This window comes from Asparagus officinalis, chromosome 4, assembly GCF_001876935.1.
Source record: "Asparagus officinalis chromosome 4, Aspof.V1, whole genome shotgun sequence".
In the NCBI taxonomy this organism is placed as follows: Eukaryota; Viridiplantae; Streptophyta; class Magnoliopsida; order Asparagales; family Asparagaceae; genus Asparagus; species Asparagus officinalis.
Window position 1 is genome coordinate 28,308,926 of NC_033797.1, and position 24,326 is coordinate 28,333,251.

The 24,326-nt window shown below is 39.1% G+C and overlaps 3 protein-coding genes across 3 annotated transcripts; 1 reads left to right on the forward strand and 2 right to left on the reverse strand.

Annotated features, from left to right (window-relative positions):
* On the forward strand, positions 253 to 12,534 carry LOC109837063. Its single transcript, XM_020405147.1, has 2 exons — positions 253 to 594; positions 11,940 to 12,534. Exons 1-2 carry the CDS (start codon positions 379 to 381, stop codon positions 12,204 to 12,206), a joined length of 483 nt encoding a protein of 160 aa, XP_020260736.1. The 5' UTR covers positions 253 to 378; the 3' UTR covers positions 12,207 to 12,534.
* LOC109838403 (peroxidase 44-like) lies at positions 13,287 to 13,655 on the reverse strand. Its single transcript, XM_020406853.1, has one exon. The coding sequence runs from the start codon at positions 13,653 to 13,655 to the stop codon at positions 13,287 to 13,289; it is 369 nt and encodes a 122-aa protein (XP_020262442.1).
* Positions 15,020 to 16,157, reverse strand: LOC109835868. The gene is made up of 2 exons (XM_020403850.1): positions 15,969 to 16,157; positions 15,020 to 15,481 (listed from the first exon to the last, which is right to left on the reverse strand). Exons 1-2 carry the CDS (start codon positions 16,083 to 16,085, stop codon positions 15,182 to 15,184), a joined length of 417 nt encoding a protein of 138 aa, XP_020259439.1. The 5' UTR covers positions 16,086 to 16,157; the 3' UTR covers positions 15,020 to 15,181.

A 24,326-nucleotide genomic window follows, 5' to 3' on the forward strand; every position in this document is an offset into this window, starting at 1 on the left:
CTTGTGTTTTGTTTATTTTTAAAAGTATGAAATGAGATGTGATGGGATGAGTTGTCACAATATTATTGGAGGAAAATGGAGAAAGTGAAGGAAAGTGAGTTTTGAAAAGTGGAGGAAAGTGAAAAAGTGAAGGAAAGTGGATTTTGGATTCCGGGGAAAACGAAACAAACAGCCCCTTACACTCCTGCGCTGCCTCAGGAGCGTGCACACCGGCCTCGCGTAAAGGCTATAGTGTAGGCTAGCTGGGGCCTTAGCCCAAAATTAAGCTTCGAAAAGAACTAGCCATCAGGGCCCACTAAGAAGCCTACGTATCCTGGAAAGAAAGATCCAACAATCGCGAGTGAGATCGAGCAGGCGGAACGCCCAGAAAAAAAAAGCATGTTGTTCCGCGTCGGCGGCGGCGGCGCAGCAGGCGCTGCAGCAGCGGCAGGGATGAAGTTGGTACGGTATTTCTCTCGGAAATGCGCGCCGGACCTAAAGAGGATAAACCCCAAGGTGCCAAGAGAGGAGGCCAAGGCCATATCTCAAGGCCTCTTCCAGATCATCAAAGAGAGAGGACCCTTGTCGGTTTCCAACACTTGGAACCACGCTAAGGTATCTAAATCAGCCCACGTGTTGCTTACGAGGTGTTTGATGAAATGCTCCACTGAAGGGTTTTATTTCTTTAGCGGTACCAGTTGATCTCTGGGAATGTTAGGTAGTAAATTAATAATAGGAGCGGAAATTCTACACGGGGTTTCTGTATCCGTTGAAACGAATCCTAAAACAAATTTGCAAATTGTTGAATTTGCTTAGAACAGTGAAACTTGGAAATTTGTCTATGGTTTGCTAAAGCAGTTGGAAATATATTGTGTTAAAACTTTTTTACTGCATTATTAGAGGGTTGGAACTGCCTTGCGAGTTCATCTAGTTTTACCACTTTTGTTCTCCTCACATGTAATACATTTTCTAGACCTAACCACATTATATTCTATCAGAGGCTCATTGAGTAAGTTTAGTTAGATATATATAGTTTCTATTGATCCGTATATGTTTTCCATGTCAAAGGACGCCGTCTTAGTATGCCGAGGCTATTTTTCAGGTACGTGCCTAGTGGTTGAACTAAAACAAAAATTGATTGGATGATGAGGATTTTCTTCACTTCTCATGTGCCTATGAGCTGTTGTTGCCATTTTCTTTTCTTATCAGCTGTTAATTTAGAGTCTTCTAGATTATATCCGATAAAACTTGGGAGATAGACAACTTGTGGAATGGAGAATCCAAGTGCGGATAGAAGTCCTTTGATCTGCAACAGCAATGCAAGATAATCCAATTGGTCTACAGAGTACGGACCATATATGCATGCATGGAATTTAAAACGACGCAGAGATTTATTGTTGGAAATAATGGTTAAATCTGGAATTAAACAGTGGAGGTTGATGTGCTGTTATTTTAAACTTTTCAATTAACTGATATGCGTTTGTGAAACGCTGTGCTTAAAGCAATATTTGGCCTACTCCGGTACAAGGATCCTAAGATCAAACTGCTTCCAGGAACAGCAGTTCAGTACTCTGGTGTGCACCAACCTAGTACTATCAAGATCTCATCGATCTGACCTTTCGGTCAAGGCAAAAGATCTCCTCGATCTCGGAACCTTTCGGTTCATAACCTTTCGGTTTCAGAGTTCCTGCGGGCACAGTTCTGCAGCAGCAGCACAACAACAGCAACAACAACCTCGATCCGACGTTCATTTTCCAAGCTCGCGTGTGTATACTGACGTTCGTATTCTATACTGACGTTCGTATTCCACGCTCGCGAGAGAGTTTTCAGCAGCAACCAAGAGCTGCCAAAGGGCGTTATGTATAGGCCTCTAAGGCCAGCTCAAGAGTCACTACCAATTAATGTGACTGTTACAATCTTAATGGTAATTAAGATTGTAACATCAATGCATTAAATTGCTCTAAATGCTGTTGTAACTGCTGCATGCAGTAACTGCTGAATACGAGGCAATCAATGGACGCGTTGTTATGAAACGCGAGGGTCACGACTCAGCAAATCAGACGAAGCTCGTTTGACAAACGAACGTCGTCAAACAGGCGAACCTCGTATGACAGACGAACCTCGTCGAACGAGCGAACGTCGTCAAACAGGCGAACCTCGTATGACAGACGAACCTCGTCGAACGAACGAACCTCGTCGAACGAACGAACCTCGTCGAACAGGCGAACCTCGTATGACAGACGAACCTCGTCAAACAAGCGAACCTCGTATGACAAACGAACCTCGTCAAACAAGCGAACCTCGTATGACAGACGAATCTCGTCGAATGAACGAGCATTGTCAAACAGGCGAACCTCGTATGACAGATGAACCTTGTCGAACGAATGAACATCGTCAAACAGACGAATCTCGTATGACAGATGAACCTCGTCGAACGAGCGAACCTTGTCAAATTACGAGAACGCTAGGGTCACTCTCGTGCGAATACGTAGCTCGTCCGCATGCTGCGAAGCAACCTGCGAGGCAACCTCCGTGGCGGCCATAGTAGTAGCCAACGTGGCGCCACCTCGCCCCGATGCCTCCGTGCGAAGTAAAAAATGCACCTAACAAAGCACCACTTAGCGCCTCAGCCTGATTAGCCCCGATCCTTGGCCCACGGCCCACGACCCACTATAACTTATAAGGGATTAATTCAAATAAAATATTTCTCGGCTTGCCGTTGGCAAGCCTCGAACAAGGGACCTTTTGAAATACCAAAACATAAACTTTCCACTAGGCTACTAAGCATTTATGAAAAGTACTTGTAGTTAATATATATATAGTTTGAAAACTCATTTTGAAAAGCAGTTTTGACCAAAAAATCCAACATAACTTTCGTTCATTTAATTTGTACGGGATATTATTGTCAATGTACAATTATTGGTACATGTCAGCAAGTGACAAACATGTATTTCGTTGTGAAAATATAAATGGTAATCTAATTTTTTTTAACTAAAAATCTCTTGTGATGATCTCATGCCTCTTCTTAGTATTATTTTTATCCATGACGATGACATGACAAAGATGCTGGAGTATATATTCATAAGTAGAATGTTTTTTTATTACTAAATATATATATATATATATATAGTTTAAAAACTCATTTTGGAAAACGGGTTTGACCAAAAAATCTAACAATCCTGCACAAGTTTTTAAACTAGTATCGTGTTATGGTGTCGTTATTTTAATCGTTGTGCATAAGGTAGATGTCGTAAGGACTTGAATCCTCCTTAGACCAACTGAATAGAAGATAGATGTATGGTGTCACAGAAACTTGAATCAGCACATGTCTAAAATCTAGCGATCACACAAGATCAAACTCATCTGTGGTAGTTTTCATTTTGAACCACACTTGTCTTTGCCTTTGCACATTTATGACCACGTGCTTGTCCTGGTTTCTGCTAGGGTTCTAGGTATCTTTTCACAAGACATCATAGGAGACGATCAAATCTCCACCCAGACATAGGTGAGTTCTTTAGGCATGTTTCCTATCAAACATCTCGTATCCGAAATGTTTTGAACTCATTAAAGCTTAAGAGTCATCCTCTCTCATGATAGGATTCTACGTGAGTCCTTTAGGCGTGTTTCCTATCTAACACCCCGCATCCGAAATGCTTTGGACTCATTAAGGCTTAACAGCTAATCCCTTTACATGATAGGATTATCGGTTAGTCCTTTAGACATGTTACTTATCCAACATCCCGCATCCGAAATGCTTTAGACCCATTAAGGCTTAACAGACAACCTCTTAACATGATAGGATTTTACTTGTAAATCTTACTTGACTTTTGAACCAATCATCTTGTCATTAATAGCGTAAGCTTTGAACTAATAACTTGACGAAATGGTAAGTGTTTGTAAGACTCACCAAACTTTGTAAATCTTACTTGGCTTTTAAACTAGTTATCTTTATTATTAGTAGCGTAAGCTTTAAACTAATAATTGGATGAACATGGTAAGTATTTGTAAGACTCACAAAACTTTGAGACCCATTACAGCAGACGTCCTTTCGACTATGTTATTTTTCAGACCTTTAGTCAAAGGATCAGCCACATTATCTGAAGACCGAACGTTAATCACCGAGATGACTCCTTGGCAAATGAGTTTTCTCAAATAGCCATGCTTCAGACTAATGGTCCGCTTCTTTTCATTGAACAACAAGTTCGCTGTCACCATTGTTTTAAATATCCCCGACATGGCCCGATATATCCCCCGATATATCCTTTTACAGGGCTTGCCGCAACCGATATGGTCTTTAAATATCCTTTATCGTTTTTTGGCTATTTTGAGTGATAAATCCTCGATATGGCCGATATATTAGCCGATATATGGATCAATATATCTTTTTATATAGCTTGTTGCAAAATAATATACCGTGTTTGGAATTTTTGGGCGAGATATCAAGATTTTCCCATTATATCAAATGATATTTTGCCCTAAAAAAAGCAGATCGAATGTTACAACGTTGCTTTGCACTTTTGTTTGTTTTAGAAGGTTGATTAGCGATCCTAAACATATATTATTCATATTTTGTATGCTTAAATTTTATTACATATGTTGAGATTACATTTTAATGCGTTATACTATGTATGCAAACATTCATTATAGCATTCCGATATTTACCACATATCCCCGATATTTTTTCGATATCCGCAATCCGATATGAATTTTGGCCATCCGATATTTTTCCGATATCCGATATTTAAAACATTGGCTGTCACAGCACCCGTTGCTTGATTATCACAATAGATTGTAATTACGCTTTGTAATTCTGTCAATGGAAGGTCTCGGAGAATATAACTGAGTCACTCAGCTTCATCTCTTGTAGCACAGAGTGTGAAGAACATATATTCCATTGATGACTGTGCAATTATAGTTTGCTTCTTAGATTTCCACGAGACGACAGCTCCATCCATAGTGAAGACAAAACCTCCAGTAGATCTGTACTCATCTGGTTCTGAGCACCAGCTCTCATCTGAATATCCTTCGATTACAGCCGGATATCCAGTGTAGAATAGGTCTAGACCTGTAGTTTCTTTTAAGTATCTCATCAATCTCTGGACAGCATCCCAGTGAAGCTTTTCAGGATTGCTTGTGAACCTACTAAGCATTCCTACAGCGAATGCTATATCTGACCTTTTGCAGCTCATCGCGTACATAAGACTTCCAATTATCTTTGAGTACCTTAGCTGCTCTACTGGTCTTCCAGTGTTCGGTCAAAGCTTATTGTTGTAATCATACGGTACTGACAATTCTGACAGGTCGTAGTAGCCATACTTTCTTAGCATGCTCTCGACATAATGAGATTGGGACAATCCAATACCCTCTTTAGAGTATATGATTTTGATTCTGAGAATCACGTCCGCAGTTCTAAGGTCTTTCATGCTGAACTGAGCTGATAGAAATTTCTTCGTAGATATTAATATCTTCAAATCACTTCTGACGATGAGCATATCATCTACATAGAGGCAGTAATCACCACATTCCTTTCAGCGACCTTGATGTATATAGGCACTTGTCAGACTCACTGACTTGATACCCATTATTACGAACAACCTTATCGAACTTCTCATGCTAGGGTTTCAGTGTCTTCTTAAGTCCATATAGAGACTTAATAAGTTTACAAACTTTATCAGCTGGAGCATCAAGTCCTTCTGGTTTCTTCATGTAGATCTTTTCTGTGAGGTCTCCATTGAGAAATACAGTCTTCACATCCATCTGATGTATAACGAATCTTTTTATCGCCGTCCATGCGATAAGCACTCTGATGGTAGTGATCCTGCAAACTGGTGCATAGATGTCAAAGAAATCTATTCCTTCTCTCTGAGAGAATCCTTTCGCCACCAGTCTTGCTTTGTACTTCTCAACAGTACCATCAGGACGAAGCTTCTTCTTAAAGATCCACTTGCAACTGATAGACCTAGCACCTTCAGGTACATCCACCAGCTTCCACGTGTGATTTTGGATCAATGAATCCATCTCATCATCTATAGCTTCTTTCCACAGAAGAACGTCTGTTGACTGTATTGCTTCTTGAAAAGTCTGTGAGTCTTCTTCCACATTATAGGTGATGGAAATCATCTCCAAAATCTTTCTGTCTCCTGACACGCTTGGAAGATGGTTCAGTAACTTCTTCATCACTGACACATTTAGTTTCTCGCGAAACTGGCTCCTCTGGTGCGTCTGACGTACTAGCATTCTCTGCTATATCTTTGAGCAATAATCATTTATCTTTGATAAACTTATCCTTAAAAAATTCTGCATCCTGAACTTCAATGATGGAGTTAGTTCCAAGATCAAGGAACCTGCAAGCATTATTATCTACAACAAAGTCAAGAAACACACATCTGTTTGCCTTTGGTCCGAGCTTAGGCCTTCTGATATCTGGAACTCAAACATATGCGAGACACCTTCACACTTTGAGACTATCCAAAGGATCTAGATATCCTAACCATAACTGAAGATGAGTACTATCAGTTTTGGAATATGGTACTATGTTCAAAATCCAGTTTACCATCAGCAAATCCTCTCCCCAATAGCATGTAGGTAGACTAGATGTGATTAGTATCGAATTCATCATCTCGGTCAATGTGCGATTCTTTCTTTCTATAATTTCATTAGATTACGGAGAATACGGAGCAGTAGTTTCAGCAATGATTCCATACTCCTTGAAGTATGCCTCCGACTCCTTATATCGGTACTCCCCTCCTCTGTCACTCCTGAGTGTTTTCGCCTAAAGTCCAAGCTGCTTCTCCACTCGAGTCTAAAACTCGACAAACTTGCTGAGAGCTTCATCTTTAGATTTCAGCAGGTAGATGTGACAGAAGCGAGAGTGATCATCAATAAAGGTGATGAAGTACTTCATGCCGTCTCGAGTGACGAAGCTCTTAAAATCACAAGTATCTGAGTGAATCAAATCCAATAAGTTGGTACTCCTTGTGACACTAGGAAATGACTTCCTTGTCAACTTCGCTTGCGCGTAGACTTCACATTTCTCAGGTTTGTTACCCCCACATTTAGGAAGTAATCCTAACTTTTCCATGCTAGACAGATTTCTATAGTTTACATGTCCTAGCTTATTATGCCATAATACAGAGGAGTAAACAGAAGATGATATTTCATTTACAACTGAGTTAGGTACAATAGTACTGATCTTATACATACCATCAGTACGATATGCATTGCCAAAATATATTTTCTTAAAAGATAACACATTGTTTCCTCCTTGGAAATCCAGTCTCATACCGGCGTCACACAGCAGGCTTTCAGAGACTAAGTTTTTGACAATTGAGGAAACATGTTTCACATCTTTCAATGTGAGAGTCTTTCCTGAAGAAAGAGTCAGCACCACAGTCCCAGTTCCAAGAATAGGAACCATAGAATGATCAGCCATTGATACGTTTTCTTTGGCAGCAACATAGGAAGAGAACAAATCTCTGTTGGAGCAGACATGACAGGTTACACCTGTATCTTACCACCAACCAGAGACTTTGCTAGGAGTTGTCACCTGAAAGAGTATAGCCACACAATTGTCAAGTTGATTAACATTGTGTATTATTCCCTTCTTTGGTGCTTTGAAGTCTTTGGCAAAATATCTTTGCTTCCCACAATTGAAGCATTTTTCGCTCTTCTTGAAATTTTTCTTCTGAATATTCAAGTTCTTCGGACTATGATTCTTCTTTTTGTTAAAAGACTTCTTTTTCTTAGAAGATCTGGTACCCTTCTCAGAGTTAGTAGCCACCATGTTAGCAGACGCCTTCTGCTTAGCTAGGAGCTCATTCCCCTTCTCAGAGTTAGTAGCCACCATGTTAGCAGACGCCTTCTGCTTAGCTAGGAGCTCATTCTTTGTGCGAGTCCGAATCTGCCACCATGTTAGCAGACGCCTTCTGCTTAGCTAGGAGCTCATTCTTTGTGCGAGTCCGAATCTCGTCCTTGATCCGAATGAACCTCTTCAAATCAGATAAAGTCACCTGTCTTTTTCTTCTTTGAAGGTCCTTGGAGAACGACATCCAAGATGGAGGACGCTTGTTAACAATTTCACTAGAAATAAAGGTTTGACAAAGACTGATATTTTTATCATTCAGCTTCATAACAAGCTTTTCGGGTTCTTTGACTTGAGGCAAAATCTCAGTGTCATCTTCAAACTTGAAGTCCAGAAATTTTTTAATGAGGTGAAACTTGGAAAGCTTCTCCTCATCTTTGTATTGCTCCTCCAGAGCATTCCAGAATTTCTTTGCAGATAGTTTGTTGGTGTAAGCATCTGCCAGATGATCAGCCATGCAGTTAAGGAGATAACTCCTACAAAAATGATCATCTTTATCACGAGAGATTTCAGACTCATAGTCTTCTTCAAAGTCAGGTTTTTCTTCAGAAACCACATAGTAGATTTTTAGGAGTTGCATCACAAAAATCACTTTTCGACGCCATGCGTTAAAGTTAGATCCATCAAAGTTTTCTAACTTGAAACAGTCCACTCCAAGAGTCCTCACAGGATCCATTAGTAGATCTGAAATATTGCTTTAAGATTGTTGGAAATAATGGTTAAATCTGGAATTAAACAGTGAAGGATGATGTGCTGTTATTTTAAACTTTTCAATTAACTGCTGTGTATTTGTGAAACGCTATGCTTAAAGCAATATTTGGTCTACTCCGATGCAATGATCCCAAGGACAAACTGTTTCCAGGAATAGCAGTACAATACTCTGGTGTGTACTAACCCAGTACTGTCAAGATCTCCTCGACCTGACCTTTAGGTCAAGGCAAAAGATCTCATCGATCTCATCCTTTTGGTTCAAAATCTTTCGGTTTCAGGGTTCCTGCGGGCACAGTTCTGCAGCAGTAGCACAACAACAGCAACAACAACGTCGATCCGACGTTCGTTTTCCAAGCTCGCGTGTGTATACCGACGTTCGTCTTCTATACTGACGTTCGTATTCCACGCTCGCGAGAGAGTTTTTAGCAGCAACCAAGAGCTGCCCAATGACGCTATTTATAGGCCTCTAAGGCCAGTTCAAGAGTCACTAGCAATTAATATGACTATTACAATTCTTAATGGTAATTAAGATTGTAACATCAATGCATTAAATTGCTCTAAATGCTGGTGTAACTGCTGTATGCAGTAACTACTGAATACGAGGCAATCAATGGACGCGTTGCTACGAAACGCGAGGGTCACGACTCAGCAAATCAGACGAACCTCGTTTGACAAACGAACGTCGTCAAATGGACGAACCTCGTATGACAGACGAACCTCGTTGAACGAGCGAACGTTGTCAAACAGGAGAACCTCGTATGACAGACGAACATCGTCGAACGAGCGAACTCGTATGATAGACGAACCTCATCGAACGATCGCCCTGATGCCTCCGTGCGAAGTGCAAAGTACGCCTAACAAAGCGTCACTTAGCGCCTCAGTCCGATTAGCCCCGATCACCGGCCCATTGGCCCACGGCCCACGACCCACTAGAACTTATAAGGGATTAATTCAAATAAAACACTTCTTGGCTTTACCGTTGGCAAGTCTCGAACAAGGGATCTTTTGAAATACCAAAACATAAACTTTCCACTAGGCTACTAAGCATTTATGAAAAGTACTTGTAGTTAATATATATATAGTTTGAAAACTCATTTTGAAAAGCGGTTTTGACCAAAAAATCCAACATTTATACTAGATATCAAACTGATTCCAAGTAACATGCTTCTTATGTTCAGGGAATCTGTGTCTAAACGCCCAGATGAACTTCATTATATTTTGACTTAACCCTACTACTTCCTATTGCCATGACTTGATAACGCAGGTAATAAATGGCTTTTGGAAAGTCCACCACCATCATAGTTACAGCTGTCTCGGTATTACACGTCACAGTTGGGCTGAATGGTCTACAGCTGAAAATTGTGAAAATCTCCACAAAAGAATTGATTACATTTTTGCAACCCGCCTGTGAGTCAGAAATCATGAGCAACGACCCTCCTTTAGAAGGTCGTTAGACAGCTGATGTAGATTTTTCTCATGTAGCTAATGAGCAACCTTCCAAATTCTTCTAGTCTGAAAAAAGAGCACACAAGGAGTTGTCATCTATTACCCTTCTTTTAACCTCGTTGTTCATCTTCATTGTTTATCTAATTTATTGTTCTCTTTTTGTGCACCTAGCTTTTCGCTCAGATCCATTTAGGCAGATTCAAATTCTTATGTCTTACTTCTCTTTGCCCTTTCTAATTTTGCCCATCGGTTAGCAATTTGAAAATAAACTTTGTACTAATGAGATTCATGTCATTCTAATATAAAAGTCATCATACTTATGAGATTTAAATACCCAGACTCTAGCATTATTCTTGAAAATCATGTTTACAGTGCAATTGGAGATCTCTAAGACATTTCGGGCATGCTGTAGGATTTCGTGGACATCATGATCCCAAGAAATTATGTTATAACTTAAACAAATGCAGATTTGCAGGCTGAAGTTGTTTTCCTTGAGTATTGACACTCTTTTCAATTGGGGAAATGTTGGATATACTCGGAGCCTTTTAAGTATGATTTGGAATTTGGTTCATACTGATAGAGTTTGCCGAAGCATTCTACCTCAGTAGAGACCTTAAACTTTTATTAAGTAGATTAGTTGTGACTGAATGGTAAATAATGAAGGTTTTTTTTTATATCCAGTAGTTAGTAATATGATTTAGGTGTCTTGTTGTTATTGGTATCTATCGCAATTCAGGCATATAATTTAATATGAAGATTTGTTTATGCAAAAACAAGCTGGAGGCTATGGAGCTAAAAAATACCAAGAGCAATTGCACTGAATGATGAGTTAAAGGCTCTCCTTACATATAAAACATACAGATCACACAATAGCAATGTTTATTCAGTTTAGAGAATAATGCCCCTCATGAATAAATGGTTTAATATCTCTTAGTTCCGATTGTACCATGACCAAAGTTTTGCTTTTCTGGTTCTATGTGCCACTTAGTTGAAGGCAGCGATGCACATGTTTTTGCTTGTGCCTGGATGTGTGGTTCTGCCCATAATTGATGTGCTCTTAGGGTGAAAGTACATGGTCGGAAATTAGGAATGACCTCCATTTTCAAGTCACCTCATACCTGAATGATTCCCAGACAAAAGTTATACTATTTCAGAATGTAAAGGTAAAAGATTTGTTAGGATTTTCTTACATGTTTGAGTTGTTCATTTAATTTAAGTGTTGTAGTTGAAGTAACCTGGTTGAAAGCAATATGCAATGTATGATGAATCAATGTTGTAGAAATATGTCAAGAGTTTCTTTATCTCTTTGTTATATACATAGATATACAATCTTACTGGAGATTACACTTGCATGTGAATCCAAATGAGCTCGTATAGGTAGATAACCATTTACATATTTAGTAAAGACATGGTTTCCATGCACCAGCATATTAGCAGCGGGCATTCAATTAAGCTGACATGACCTATTTATTACAACTGCTATTTCATGTCAAGCAAGTTATTCTCATATCTTCTTTGTTTACTTAGTCTACAATAGTTCCTTATATACTTGATTCTGGTTAGACGAGTAAGTTAAAGTTATGTCTCTACTTCACTTCTTACTCCCTTACATTTGCTCTCGAACTGGAGAGTGGAGACCACTCTTTTTTAAGAATCTCTTTTTGGTGAACTGAAGACTGCTCCAACACTCTAGCAGATTGCTCTCCCTATTAATCATTATTTAGTTCTTGGCTTTCCCAATCAGAAACACGAACCCTTTGGTGGATCATTTTCTTTTTTCTGTTACTACCATGCTACGCTCGCATCAAGAGGCCAATTGATTGGACATGAGAATTAACCGCAGATAGTAACTTCTTGTCATTTATTTTGCATAAAGTCATGTTCCCTCTTTAAACTGGTGCATGAATTCCTCTGGATTTACATGTTGGCTTTTTTTTACTAGGAAGCTGGTATTGATGGGCTCAGCAGCAAAACCCATATGAAGATCATGCTGAAATGGATGAGAGGAAGGAAGATGCTCAAACTTTTCTGCACCCACCATGGTTCTGCCAAAAGATTTCTCCATTCTACCCTCCCTGAAGATCCTCGACCTGTCGAGCAAGAGATCGTGACTGCTGCACCTTCTGATAGCCTACAGCCTTCTATGAGGCAGGAGAAGAAACAGTTGAAGAAGCTGAACAAGAAGCAGAAAAGGTTTAATGTAGCCTAACATTTTGGTTCATTTTTGGTCATTTATGTGCAAGTGCTCAACTTTTTTTAGTTTTCTGTTGTGGTATCCGATTGATCTTTTTCCACCTCCATATCCTGTGTTTGCGTAGAAACTTTGGGAAGTAAGCAGAAAATAACGTTTGATGCATCTTCTTTAGGCAATGATTGATTGATAATCTTGTCATAGCGTCTATATAACACTGCATTTTGTGGCAAATTATGGTGGTAATGGACTTTGGGAACTACCATATTGTAATTCCTTCTGTAAGGAGATCTGTATTTACGCTTAAGATACTTGTGAGAGGAGGACTGGAGCTTTGGTTCATTCACTTCAATATCTATCAAAATTTCTAATCTACAAGAATGAAATCTTTGGTATGCTTATTATCTTTAGTTTAATCTGTATCTGTCTTAATTCTACCCTTTACTCAATTCTACCCTTTACTCAAGTAGTTTACCAAATTGCCCAAGACTTATGCCTTTAATATCTTTAGTTTAGTTTGTATTTGTCTTAATTTTACCCTTTATTTGATTAGTTTTTTCTTTGCTAATTTGTATTTGTCTTAATTTTACCCGTTATTTGTATTTGTCTTAATTTTACCCTTTATTTGATTAGCTTTTTCTATGGCTTTTTAATTCCTATTGTAGATGCTTTGCATGTCATACCTTCAATGGTAGATGTTATGCATGTCAAATTGGTACTGTTTCTTTTATTAGCCTTTGTTTGGCAGTCTGCTGTAAGTTTCAATAAAATCTTTAATACTCTGCAAAATTGATGATTTATACGGGAAAAATCTAAAATTTGAAGGCAGGCAAACGGTATTTGCAGATATAAGAAGCCACACCTCAGAAAGTTCAAAATATATATTTGATACTATTCATATGTTATATATTTGCATTACTTCAGTTTAGGATTTAGGATTATTAATTTGTTTGATGCAGAGTAGAGATAGAACACGTTATCGCAAGTATTTCATTCAGTTCTTCACATACACATAATGCTTGTGAAAGGAATGAAAATTACACACTTACCTACATGTGAAGCTATAGTATATCTTCCTCAATGACGTCTGCCTTATAATTAATCAATACCCCCAGTCAATTTGCTAAAAGAAGATTTGAACCCCCCATTGACAACACCACAAGCCTTCCTAATCTCCCCGGCTTTGCCTTCAATAACGTGAAGGCCCCCCAGTTTCACCAACGCAGCACCAAACTTCTTCATGAACAAGTCCTCGTCCTTTCCCAGAGCAGCAACAATACCAGCAGTCGAGTCATCCAACGTTAGCTCCTGATCTATTAACATCACTCCTCTATACTGAGCAATTTGGTTATAATACTGGTTGTCGACCGAAAATGAGGTCCCTTGGTCCAAAAACGCCACTGGATCCTTCTGCTTTGGTGTTGCACCACAATGACGGATGAGCTTCGTGCGTAGAGTGGGATCCATTGTGGGGCCCGGCTTCCCGGTTCCCTGGAAATTGAAGAGACGGTCACGGAAGAAGCCGCAATGGGCAACGCCGACAGTGTGTGTTTGGGGAAAAATTTGCAGTAAAAAGACAATGAAAGAAAATTGACTTGTATTCGCTTAAAATCGATTACAATTTGGATTCCGATTACAAAAGAGAGGAGAACGAATTTGATTCTCCCCATTTGTTTAATTCTGCGTTCTTCACAGTGGCGATAGAGTGCCTCCCTCGAATGCTCGCGTCGAGTTTGCTCTCCGTTGACGATCCGACGTTTTGATTCACTGGAACGATATCTTCTCCTCACGATTTGACGTTGTGGAGAACTTGCGTGGCAAGTTTGAAACTCTGAATGAGTTGATAACTCTGGACGAGTTTGAACTCTTGAAAAAGAGTTGATTTGTTTTAGAACTCTGAACGAGTTAGAACTCTGTGAATAGAGTTGTTAGAACCGAAGATTCGGTTAATGACCAAGCAGATATTCTGTTGTTGAAGAATCCTTTCAGTTTTGATCTTCTGCACTCGATTCAAAAATCCTATCTCCAAGGATTTCGTCTCTCCTGCCTCTCTGTGCGGTTGAGATCCTGCAGAACTTCCAAACCCGTACAGTTTAGATGCTGAAAATCTAACCTTGCTGCCTCTCCGTTCCAAAAAGCCAGCCCTAACTCCATTGAGTTTACCCATATTTATAGGGAATTAAGGGGTGTAACTGTCCCCTTAATTCTCTTCATAATGGGATTGAGAGGGATGTAACCCCCCTTAATCCGCTCCTAAGTGGTGCAGAAATCCCTCAAATCGTGGAGAGAAAACGGTTTCTGCAACCGTTCAGCTCGTGTTTGAACGAGTCAAACGCCCACGTTGGCGTTCAGGACCCTAACTCCGCATTTTAGACTGGAGACGCGGAGTTGGGTACCCACTGGGCATTGAAAAACGCGGGTCCGACCCCAACGTTTTAATGTTGTAACGCGGGTCCGACTCTAGCGTTTTGATGTTGTAACGCGGGTTCGACCCTCGCGTTTTACTGTTGACACACGAGGAGGACCTCCGCGTTTTGGTGTTGATACACGGGGAGGACCTCCGCGTTTTGGTCTTAGAGCGCGGTGATGAGTTCCACGTCTTGATTTGGAGAGATTATCAACAAGTAATCTCTTTTGTCATAGCGTTGCAAAGATCATTGTCTTGTAATCTTCGTCTTGGTTCCTTGAGAATATGAGAGTCGTCAGATTGTAACTTACGATATTGATTGTGAATGTTGTTGAACTAGAGCTCTCATCGGTTGTCGTGAAGGATCTCCATTAAGATTGATTCACGATCAAAGGATCTCCATATTAATTCAACAATTTAATCATTTAACTAAAATATTTAATGAATGTGTCCCCATGCACACACATTTGGCAATGCATACCACAACAGAGAGGAGAAATGTACGTCACAGAATCACATATTTCGTTTCCTCTCCATTAACAAATATATAAATACACAACTCAAAAACAAATAGCCATTTTCCCCTTTAAGCAGAGATCTTCGACTCCGACTCCTTCTCGTCTTCTACAACTTTAGATTCCTTCGCCTCTACGGTCTTCTCCTCGACCACCACCTCTTCCTCAGTTTTGGTTTCCTTCACTACGGTGGCGTTGACTTGTTCTGCAACAGGTGCAGTCACAATTAGCTTTGGTGCGTCGACCGTCAACTCACTGATCTCAGGGGCCAAGTCCACCCCGCCGCTTTTGCTAGCTTCTGGTTCTGGCTCTGAGAGGTCTACCAAGGGCTCTTCCTTGGTCTCGGGCTCTGTGCCCTTTTCAGCCTCCGCCTGCACAAAAGATCATTCAAAGAGAAAAATTGAACTACCGGGTCCTGGCCATCTTTAGCAAGGGCGCGCATCCGTACACGGTAGTGCGTACGTGCGTTTTAACACTCTAATCACTAAAAACAGCTACGTTTTGTATGATTGAAAATAAAACATTTATTTGAATTATTTTCCATTAATTTTTAAAATAACCTTACTTCAAAGGGTTAATTGTACATACACGTACCCCATATTGTAGCATGGTTTGATGGTTGTTTTGAACGTACTAGCAGTGTGGTTTCACTGTTGCATATAGGCCCCTAGGGCCTAGGCTAATTTTTTTTTTCTTGACGTTTTTTTACCCTCAGACAGACTGGCTACTTTCATCTACTAGAGTAAAAGTGTACTTAAGGAAATTTAATACAACTCGGGCCTATCTGCAACAATTAAACTATAAAATAGAGGTCTATGAGCAACTAGAACTACAAGATAGTAAAAACTAGTGTCGTACCGCCTGAACTGGGGCATTAATGTCCCCGCATTCACCAGGATTGGTGACCTCAGGCTTCTCTGTAGGGGCGGAGGTGGCGTCATCCAGCGTCTTGGGCCCGCTAGCACAGGCTCCCATCGTGCTGGATGACAAGGAGGCAAATTAATTAATGAGGGGAGTTGGAGATTCTAGATTAATAATGCAGGGAAAATGGTGATTAGATTAAGGCCACGGTTCCGGACTTATATATCGTCGGTTTGAGGGTTGAGCAATATTGGACAGGAGGGAATGAAGGAAGTCGAGGATTTTGGATGGTAATTAAGAAAACAAGGATTAATTGGTTGGCTTTTGACCTCTTCAAGTGGTCCATATGCTTTTATTAGTTACATTAGGCCCCAAGTCTTCATGTTTTTAATTTACGCTTCGTTTTTATCGAGGTTTTATTAAAATTATATTAGACATTAAATTCTTTCGTGAACTTTATGTTAGATTCTCGAATCTTCATATTTCTAAACAACTCCAAATCTATTAATTAATTCCGAGAGTATAATTTGCTAACACTATGTTTGGGAGTTTACTAACGGGGATAGAGAAAGAAGGGAAAGGGAAATGTAATATAATCATTTCTGGAGTTAGGAAAAGGGAACAAAGGGGAGGGAATCATTTCTTAACCTTTGGATTCATATCATGATGGTCCAAAAAATTTTTACCTCATCTACACCACAATTTTAGAGGGAAATCCAATTATATAGAATGGAGGTTAAAAAATGTAAATTTTGTCAACTCAATTTTCCTCTATTCTCTTTAAAAAAGCTCTGAAACAAGGTAAGCCTATTTAACTTCCTTTCCCTGTCCCTCATTCAATCACATCCAAACAAGCCATACGTAACAATCATGGACAGAATCCAAGCATAATATGTTATTATATTCGTTGCCAGAGGATGATTATGGTACTTTTGTCCATACAATGATTAATGGTAGAACCACAGTCAATTATAAGGAGGTGACCTCAGCATTGGTTAATTATGAGTTGAGGAAGAGTGATAGTGAACCCTCCGAGAAGGCATCGGGAGATGCATTGGCAGTAAGAGGCCGTAGTCCCAAACCCGGTCCATTTAATCGCTCAAAATCGAAGCCAAGAGGTGGCCATAGAAGTATGGGTAGGAATTAATGTGCTTTTTGCAAAGAGGATGGACATTAAAAAAAATAAATGCCAAAAGTTGAAAGATAGAGCCGGGAAGAACAAGGGGAAAGCCGTACAGACTTCAGATGTGAAAGATGCTAAAGTTAGTGGTGATAATTCAAATTCAGATTCTTTAGGCTACTCATACCCAGTATTACCGTCAGTTTGTTATACAGAATCTACAGAGTGGATGTTAGATTCAGGTGCTACATACCACATTTGTCCTAGGAGAGATTGGTTCTCTAGCTTTGATGAGTTGGAGAGAGGGGATGTCGTGTTAATGGAAAATGATCACATATGTTTCATTGATGGTATTGGAAAAGTTCGAATCAGGATGTGTGATGGTGTGACTAGGGAGTTGAAGGAAGTGAGATTCGTTCCTCAATTGATGAAGAATATCATTTCACTTGAAACTTTAGAGGCATTAGATTATAGAGTGATCTTAGAAAATACAACTTTGAATGTCACAAAGGGGTCCATGGTGGTGTTGAGAGGTGTTAGCGAAAACAATCTTTACTACTTGAAGGGAAAGACAGTAACAAAGTGTCTGGCAGCTTCAATTACCATAAAGGAGGATACTACCCGTCTATGACACATGAGGTTAGGACACACTGGTGACAATTCTCTGCAGGTATTGGCAAAGTAAGGGCTATTGAAGGGAACAAAGACTTGCAAAATAGAATTGTGCGAACATTGCATGCTTAGGAAGAAGACAAGAGTAACATTTGGCACCGCAATTCATAACACCCAAGGTATATTAGATTATGTTCACACAAATATTTGGGGTCCCTCCAAGAACACATCTCTTGGTGAAGCCAATTACTTTTTTACTTTTATTGATGATTATTCCAGGAGGAATTGGGTATATACCATGAAGCATAAACATGAGATCCTAGATATCTTTGTGGAATGGAAAACTAAAGTGAAGCTGAGGACATGTAGAAAGGTAAAAGTACTCCGTTCTGATAATGGTGGTGAGTACAAGAGTGATCCATTTCTACAGTTTTATTGGGATCATGACATTCAACGCTATTTCACGGTTAGAAAGACACTACAATAAAATGGGGTGACCGAGAGATTGTACCGTACCTTGCTGGAGAAAGTGCGTTGTATGCTCTCACAGAGTGGATTAGTTAGATTCATTTAGGCTGAAGCATTGGTTTATGCAAGCCATCTCGTTAATAGGTTGTCGTGCACTACGATACATAAAAAGACTACTATGGAGGTATGGTTTGGTATAGTGGCTAGTGATTATGATGTGATTCGGATATTTGGATGTCCAGCTTACTATCATGTGAATGATGAGAAATTGAATCTGAGGGTAAGAAAAGCAGTCTTTGTGGGTTTCAGAGATGGAGTTAAAGACTTCAAGTTGTAGGATCCAGAAGACAAGAAGATGATCATTAGAAGAGATGTTACTTTTGATGAAGCTCACATCATGAGGTTTCAAGTTCCTCAGCAGGTGGAGGAAAGCCAGACTAGTGGGGTATCGCAGGAGGTGGATGATGATGTGACTCCACAGACTTTAGATAATATTATATCTATTGAGGTTCCTATAGAGGTAACACTGTGAGGAGATGATAAGACAGATGGGCAGGTGGAGTATATGTTAGACCCTAGAGGGGGGTGATTAGGGTCTTATGCTAATCTAATCCGATTTTATGCCAATTAAAACTAATTAACACATTATCCTAGCAAGTATAAAATACAACATGATATGTGAGCTAGGATAAGTAATATGAATAATGAGATATATCCTATATGATAAAAATATATGAAAGAATATATAAACTAACACAAGGGTGAAATAAACATAAACAAGATAGTGGATGAAATAAAATGAGCAATGCACAATTGGCGATATAAGATAAATGCAAAAGCAAATGCGCCAATGACAAACTCAAACACACTCAAATGATCACGGAGTTCGGACCTTCCGTCCTACGTCTCCGCTCCCCCACTCCTGGGGAGAAATCCACTATCACAACCGGGTTTTCTACGCTCACCCGAATAACGTTTACATTTATACACTAAGTGTAGGAACCTAGCCCGTGTCCTCCTCCTCAAGTGCTCGGATGCAACTTCTCCCTAGGTTCGTCAACCGACGCCACTCCTATTGGATTGGACCCCGTCTCTCGCCTCACACTTCTCTCGGTGTACAAGTGTATTACAAGTGATCTCACGATAAGCACAAATACAACAAATGATTATTCTCTAATATGGATGAGAACACAATAAAAGCTCACACTCAATTGTTACAACTCTCACCAACCCAAATATACTATGTATGAAAATACAATAAGCTCATGTGGGTGTGTGTAAACAATAAGTGAAATCAAATCAAATCTAAACTCAATATTAAAGCTAGCTTTAAAGAATGATAATCAAATAACTAAGCAAATGTAAAGCTAGATAAGAGTTTAGAAAACTTCTCAATGGATAACAAGATGGAGAGATGGAGATTGAAGCCCAAACAAGAAGATGATCTCCTCCACTTATGAAAACTTCTTCATTAACCAAACAAACACTAAAACACACTTAAACCCTTGTTTAAAACACTTCTTAGATTGCTTCATAGAACTGAGGTATAAGGGGGTATTTATAGAAACCCCAAAGCCAAGAGAAAACCAAGAAAAGACCAAAAAAACACTCAGCAACGGCTCTGGAAAACTAGCTGTTAGAACTAAAAAGACAGTGCGGCAGTCGACCGCGGCGGTCGACCGCGAGCAACAAAAAAACAATACTATGGCTCTGAACAAGCGACGGTCGTCCGCGACGGTCGACCGCGAAAGTCTCTGGACTACTTACGGTCGACCGCCACGGTCGACCGTGAGCCAACAAATAACATTCTGAGTTTTGAATTCATGGGCGGTCGACCGTGACGGTTGACCGCAAACAGACATATGGAAATAACAGGTTTGAACAGTATTCTGATTTTAAAACCCTGTTTAAAAATATCAAATAAATTCTAAAAAATATAAAACTTTGGGAAATAATTGTAGACATGATAATAAACATGCTACAATGACTGGTTTTTAAAAAGGACTTCCCAAATAAAAAAATATCATCATTTTACAAAATAGGTCAAAACATGAAAATATAAACATATGAATTTTGAAATTTAGGCTAAACCATGTTTTAAAACTTTGCACAATAATTATGTAAACTTAATAAAATATGTATATGATTATTGTTAAGTCTAAAAACTAAGAATACAATATTTTTACAAATACAATAGAAAATAAAACATATGAGTATGTATATGAAAATATATTTGTTTCATATATAAGTAGTTAAACCAAATCACAATAATAAATATGAAATATGTAATTTCATATTTGTAAACATGAAAACCAAAACTTGTGTTGTATATATATATGACTACATATATATACAAGGAAACCAATAAAATATGTGTGTATATGATATTGAGCTTAGAGTATCTAACACACATAATATAAAACCTAAACTAAGTTACCCAAGCTAGATCTTGATCTTCAATAAGCTCGACTTGGTACTTGCGGATGAAGCTAGTAATTGGATCTTTAACTTGATAGCAAGGCTTCACTCCACTATTCCGCCAACCTCCATTGGATATGATCGTGAAAGCACAATTCCATCCATCCTCCAACATATTATTTGCCTAAAATAAATACGAAAACACAAATACTAGACAAATAATATTAGATATAAATTGTTTGTAAATCATCATTAAAACAAGAAGGACAACAGTATACAGTGAATGTTGGGATTCAGGAACATGGTCGTGTTCAGGAGTCCATTGCAGTGAATAGACCGAGAAGAAATATTCGTCAGCTAGCTAGATATGACGATGTGCTGATCATATTGTTGAATATCATTTCTCCATGATAATGTTTTGATGATAACAATTTATATTGTGTGTGCACTAACTTTCATATGCAGATTTTAATATTAGAATATGTACAAGTGCAAGTGGATATCAAGGCATTTTGAAGTGAAGAAAATGAAGAACAAAAGATAATGTATTTGAATTTTTCTTTACTTAGAATATTTGTACAAGCCTTGATCACACACACACGCACACACACACAATTTTTAGAACACACTAACACAGGCTTAGTGTGTTGGTTAACTATAGAAATCCCCTATGTTAACCATTAGAATAGTAGTTAAAACTTAATTATAAAAACTCATTATTTCTGAATATTTGATCTTAATAGTCGATTAATTAGGATAGTAGTCGACTACTCATGTATATAACTCAAATACAAGTTTCTGTCTGTTTACAGTATAGTCGACTAATTAACATTATAGTCGACTACTGAAGAAAATATCATTTTTCAAGTTTCTGTCAAATTACAGTATAGTCGACTAATGATCATTATAGTCGACTACTGAGAACATTTTCCGAAAACACAGAGTCTGTCTGAACTCAGTGTAGTCGACTAATGACTATAGTAGTCGATTACAAAAGACAGTTTTCCAGTTTTCAGAATTTGAATTTCTGACAGTTTTTAGCCGTTTTTAAACGTTTTTAAACTTTAAAAACTTGTCTTTTCAAGGGCTACATATAGGTTATTTGTTCAGAAAAATTGCATAGATATACATACCCACAAGCTTTGATCTTTGTGCAATTTTTCAAGTGAAAAACATTCTGATTTTCTGAAAAAGAAGAGTTTCTGAAATTGCCTATATACTTTCATCAAAAACAAATCAATTAGGTAATTTTACAGAGATTAAAAGAATCATAAGCCTCTGCTGCACTTCAATACACATTCAAGGCTTATAGGATCATTGTGTTCTTGTTACAACAAGTTTTCTCTCGGTTGTGAGAGGGTTAATCTCTTGGCTTAGAGATTGGGGTTCAAATTGGCAAGGAGTTTGTCAATTGGTGTTGCAATTTGCAGGGACTTGCAAATTGGTCAGGTTTGCGTTTGATTTTGTAAGTTTATTCAAAATCATAGTGGAAACTCTCAAGCGGGATTTGCTTGGGGACTGGATGTACACCGGATTGGTGGAACCAGTATAAAATCCTTGTGTTTGTGTTTGCAAATTTCTGAGATTGCCATTTTTCTTTGCAATTTATTATCTACTTTGCAATAATTTTAAAAGAACACTATTCACCCCCCCTCTAGTGTTCAAGTGTATCTATTTCAGATCCTACATACTTCAGCATTTGGGTCTACAACAACTTCATTATTTGGTACATCTGATCTTTGCCTGTGCCGGGAGTGCTTTGACTCGTGGACCACCAAATCACAGATTCTGATTGAACCGTGAGGGGTTTATGATTCTGACTTCGTTTATCGAAGTGAGAAATTGAAACGATATCTTATCGATGTAAGATAGTCGTTCTTCTTGAAATCAAGTCAAAGCTCAATTTCAAGGATTGGCCGTAAGATCAGCACCTCTGCTCTCTCTCTGCTCTGGATTGCTCTGAAGTGCTCCAAAATGATCAGCCTTAGATCTCTGCTCGAAGCCCCCCCTCTCCTCAAAGAAATCACCTCGGGGTATTTATAGCCCATTGATGAACAGTGCTCGCGAGACAGCATTTGCTGTCTCGGCGGGCGAGACAGCGTTTGCTGTCTCGGCGGCTGAGACAGTGTTTGCTGTCTCGCCCAGCGAGACAGTAAATTTGCTGTCTCGCCCAGCGAGACAGTAAATACTGTCTTGGAAAACGAATATTCTTGACAGTTTCTCGCTGTAACTGTCTTCCCACGTTTTAAACTCCGTTATTCTGGCAGTTATCAACGTGATTCTCGCCCACGACGTTCCCCACGTTCTTGAACAGTTGGTGGCCACGTGTCGGCGGTTATAAAGTGGTTTCTAACTTCTTTGAAAACTATCTCATGGCTGTCTCGCACGGCGAGACAGTAAAGACTGTCTCGCATGCGAGACATCCCAAACTTGTGTTCTTCTGCCTTTTTGGATGATTTCCTCTTGAGCTGTATTTGGATATCTTTCAGCATTTTTTGACGCCTACGCCTACAGATACCCCCTCCAAAGTATTCCAGACTCAATCTTTTATAGAGGAGTTCTGGGATGCTTTGGATAAGATAGGTCTTACTTATGATCCTTTCAATGCTTGGTTGAGTAGATCGTGTAGAGGAACCCGTAGGTGGCTTCAACTTTTGATCTCTTTGTCTCTCAATCTATTCAGTGCTTTGTAGAATAGTTAAGATTCTTCCGGCATCGCGTTTATTGCTTGTCCATTGTAGAGATCTTGAATTAAAGCTGGAACTTGTACTTGTGAAATCAGCTCTTGTCGTCAAGTTGATACTGCATATACTCGTTTAGAGGTAGTCAGGTTATTCTCAAGAATATTTTAGATCTTGAATTAAAGCTGGAACTTGTACTTGTGAAATCAGCTCTTGTCGTCAAGTTGATACTGCATATACTCGTTTAGAGGTAGTCAGGTTATTCTCAAGAATATTTTAACTGATATTCTCCAGAAACTTCCTGTTGAGGATAGCGAAACAGTTTAGACTCTTATACCTATTTGGAGTATTCAAGTTATTCTTAAGAATATTCTGAGTAATATTCTCCAGAAACTTCCTGTTGAGGGTAGGAAAACAGTTTAGACTCGTGTACCTATTGGAGTATTCAGGTTATTCTTAAGAATATTCTGAGTAATATTCTCCAGAAACTTCCTGTTGAGGGTAGGAAAACAGTTTAGACTCGTGTACCTATTGGAGTATTCTGGTCTCTTTTTTGTTGGTAGAGATGAACCCGAAATCCGGAGAGGAAGAATTTTATATTCCATCTCCTGGTCTTCTTTTTTGTTGGTAGAGATAAACCCTAGATGATGGAGAGGAAGAATTTTATATTCTGTCTCCTGGTCTCTTGTTTGTTGGTAGAGATGAACCCGAAATTAGAGAGGAAGAATTTTATATTTTATCTCCTGGTCTCTTGTTTGTTGGTAGAGATAAACCCAAAATCGGAGAGGAAGAATTTTATATTTTATCTCCTGTTCTCTTGTTTGTTGGTAGAGATGAACCCGAAATCGGAGAGGAAGAATTTTATATTATATCTCCTGGTGCAAAGGAAGAATCTGGACTGGTTTGAATAATCCTAACTGTCATAAGGTTTGACTATTCAACTTGAATGGACCTCTCGTTCATGGAAGGAATCGAGAGGGGATTTTGGTTTTGGTCCTAACTGTTTAAAGGTTTGACCAAGTGGGAGTTTTGAGACGATCCTGACTGTTTAAAGGT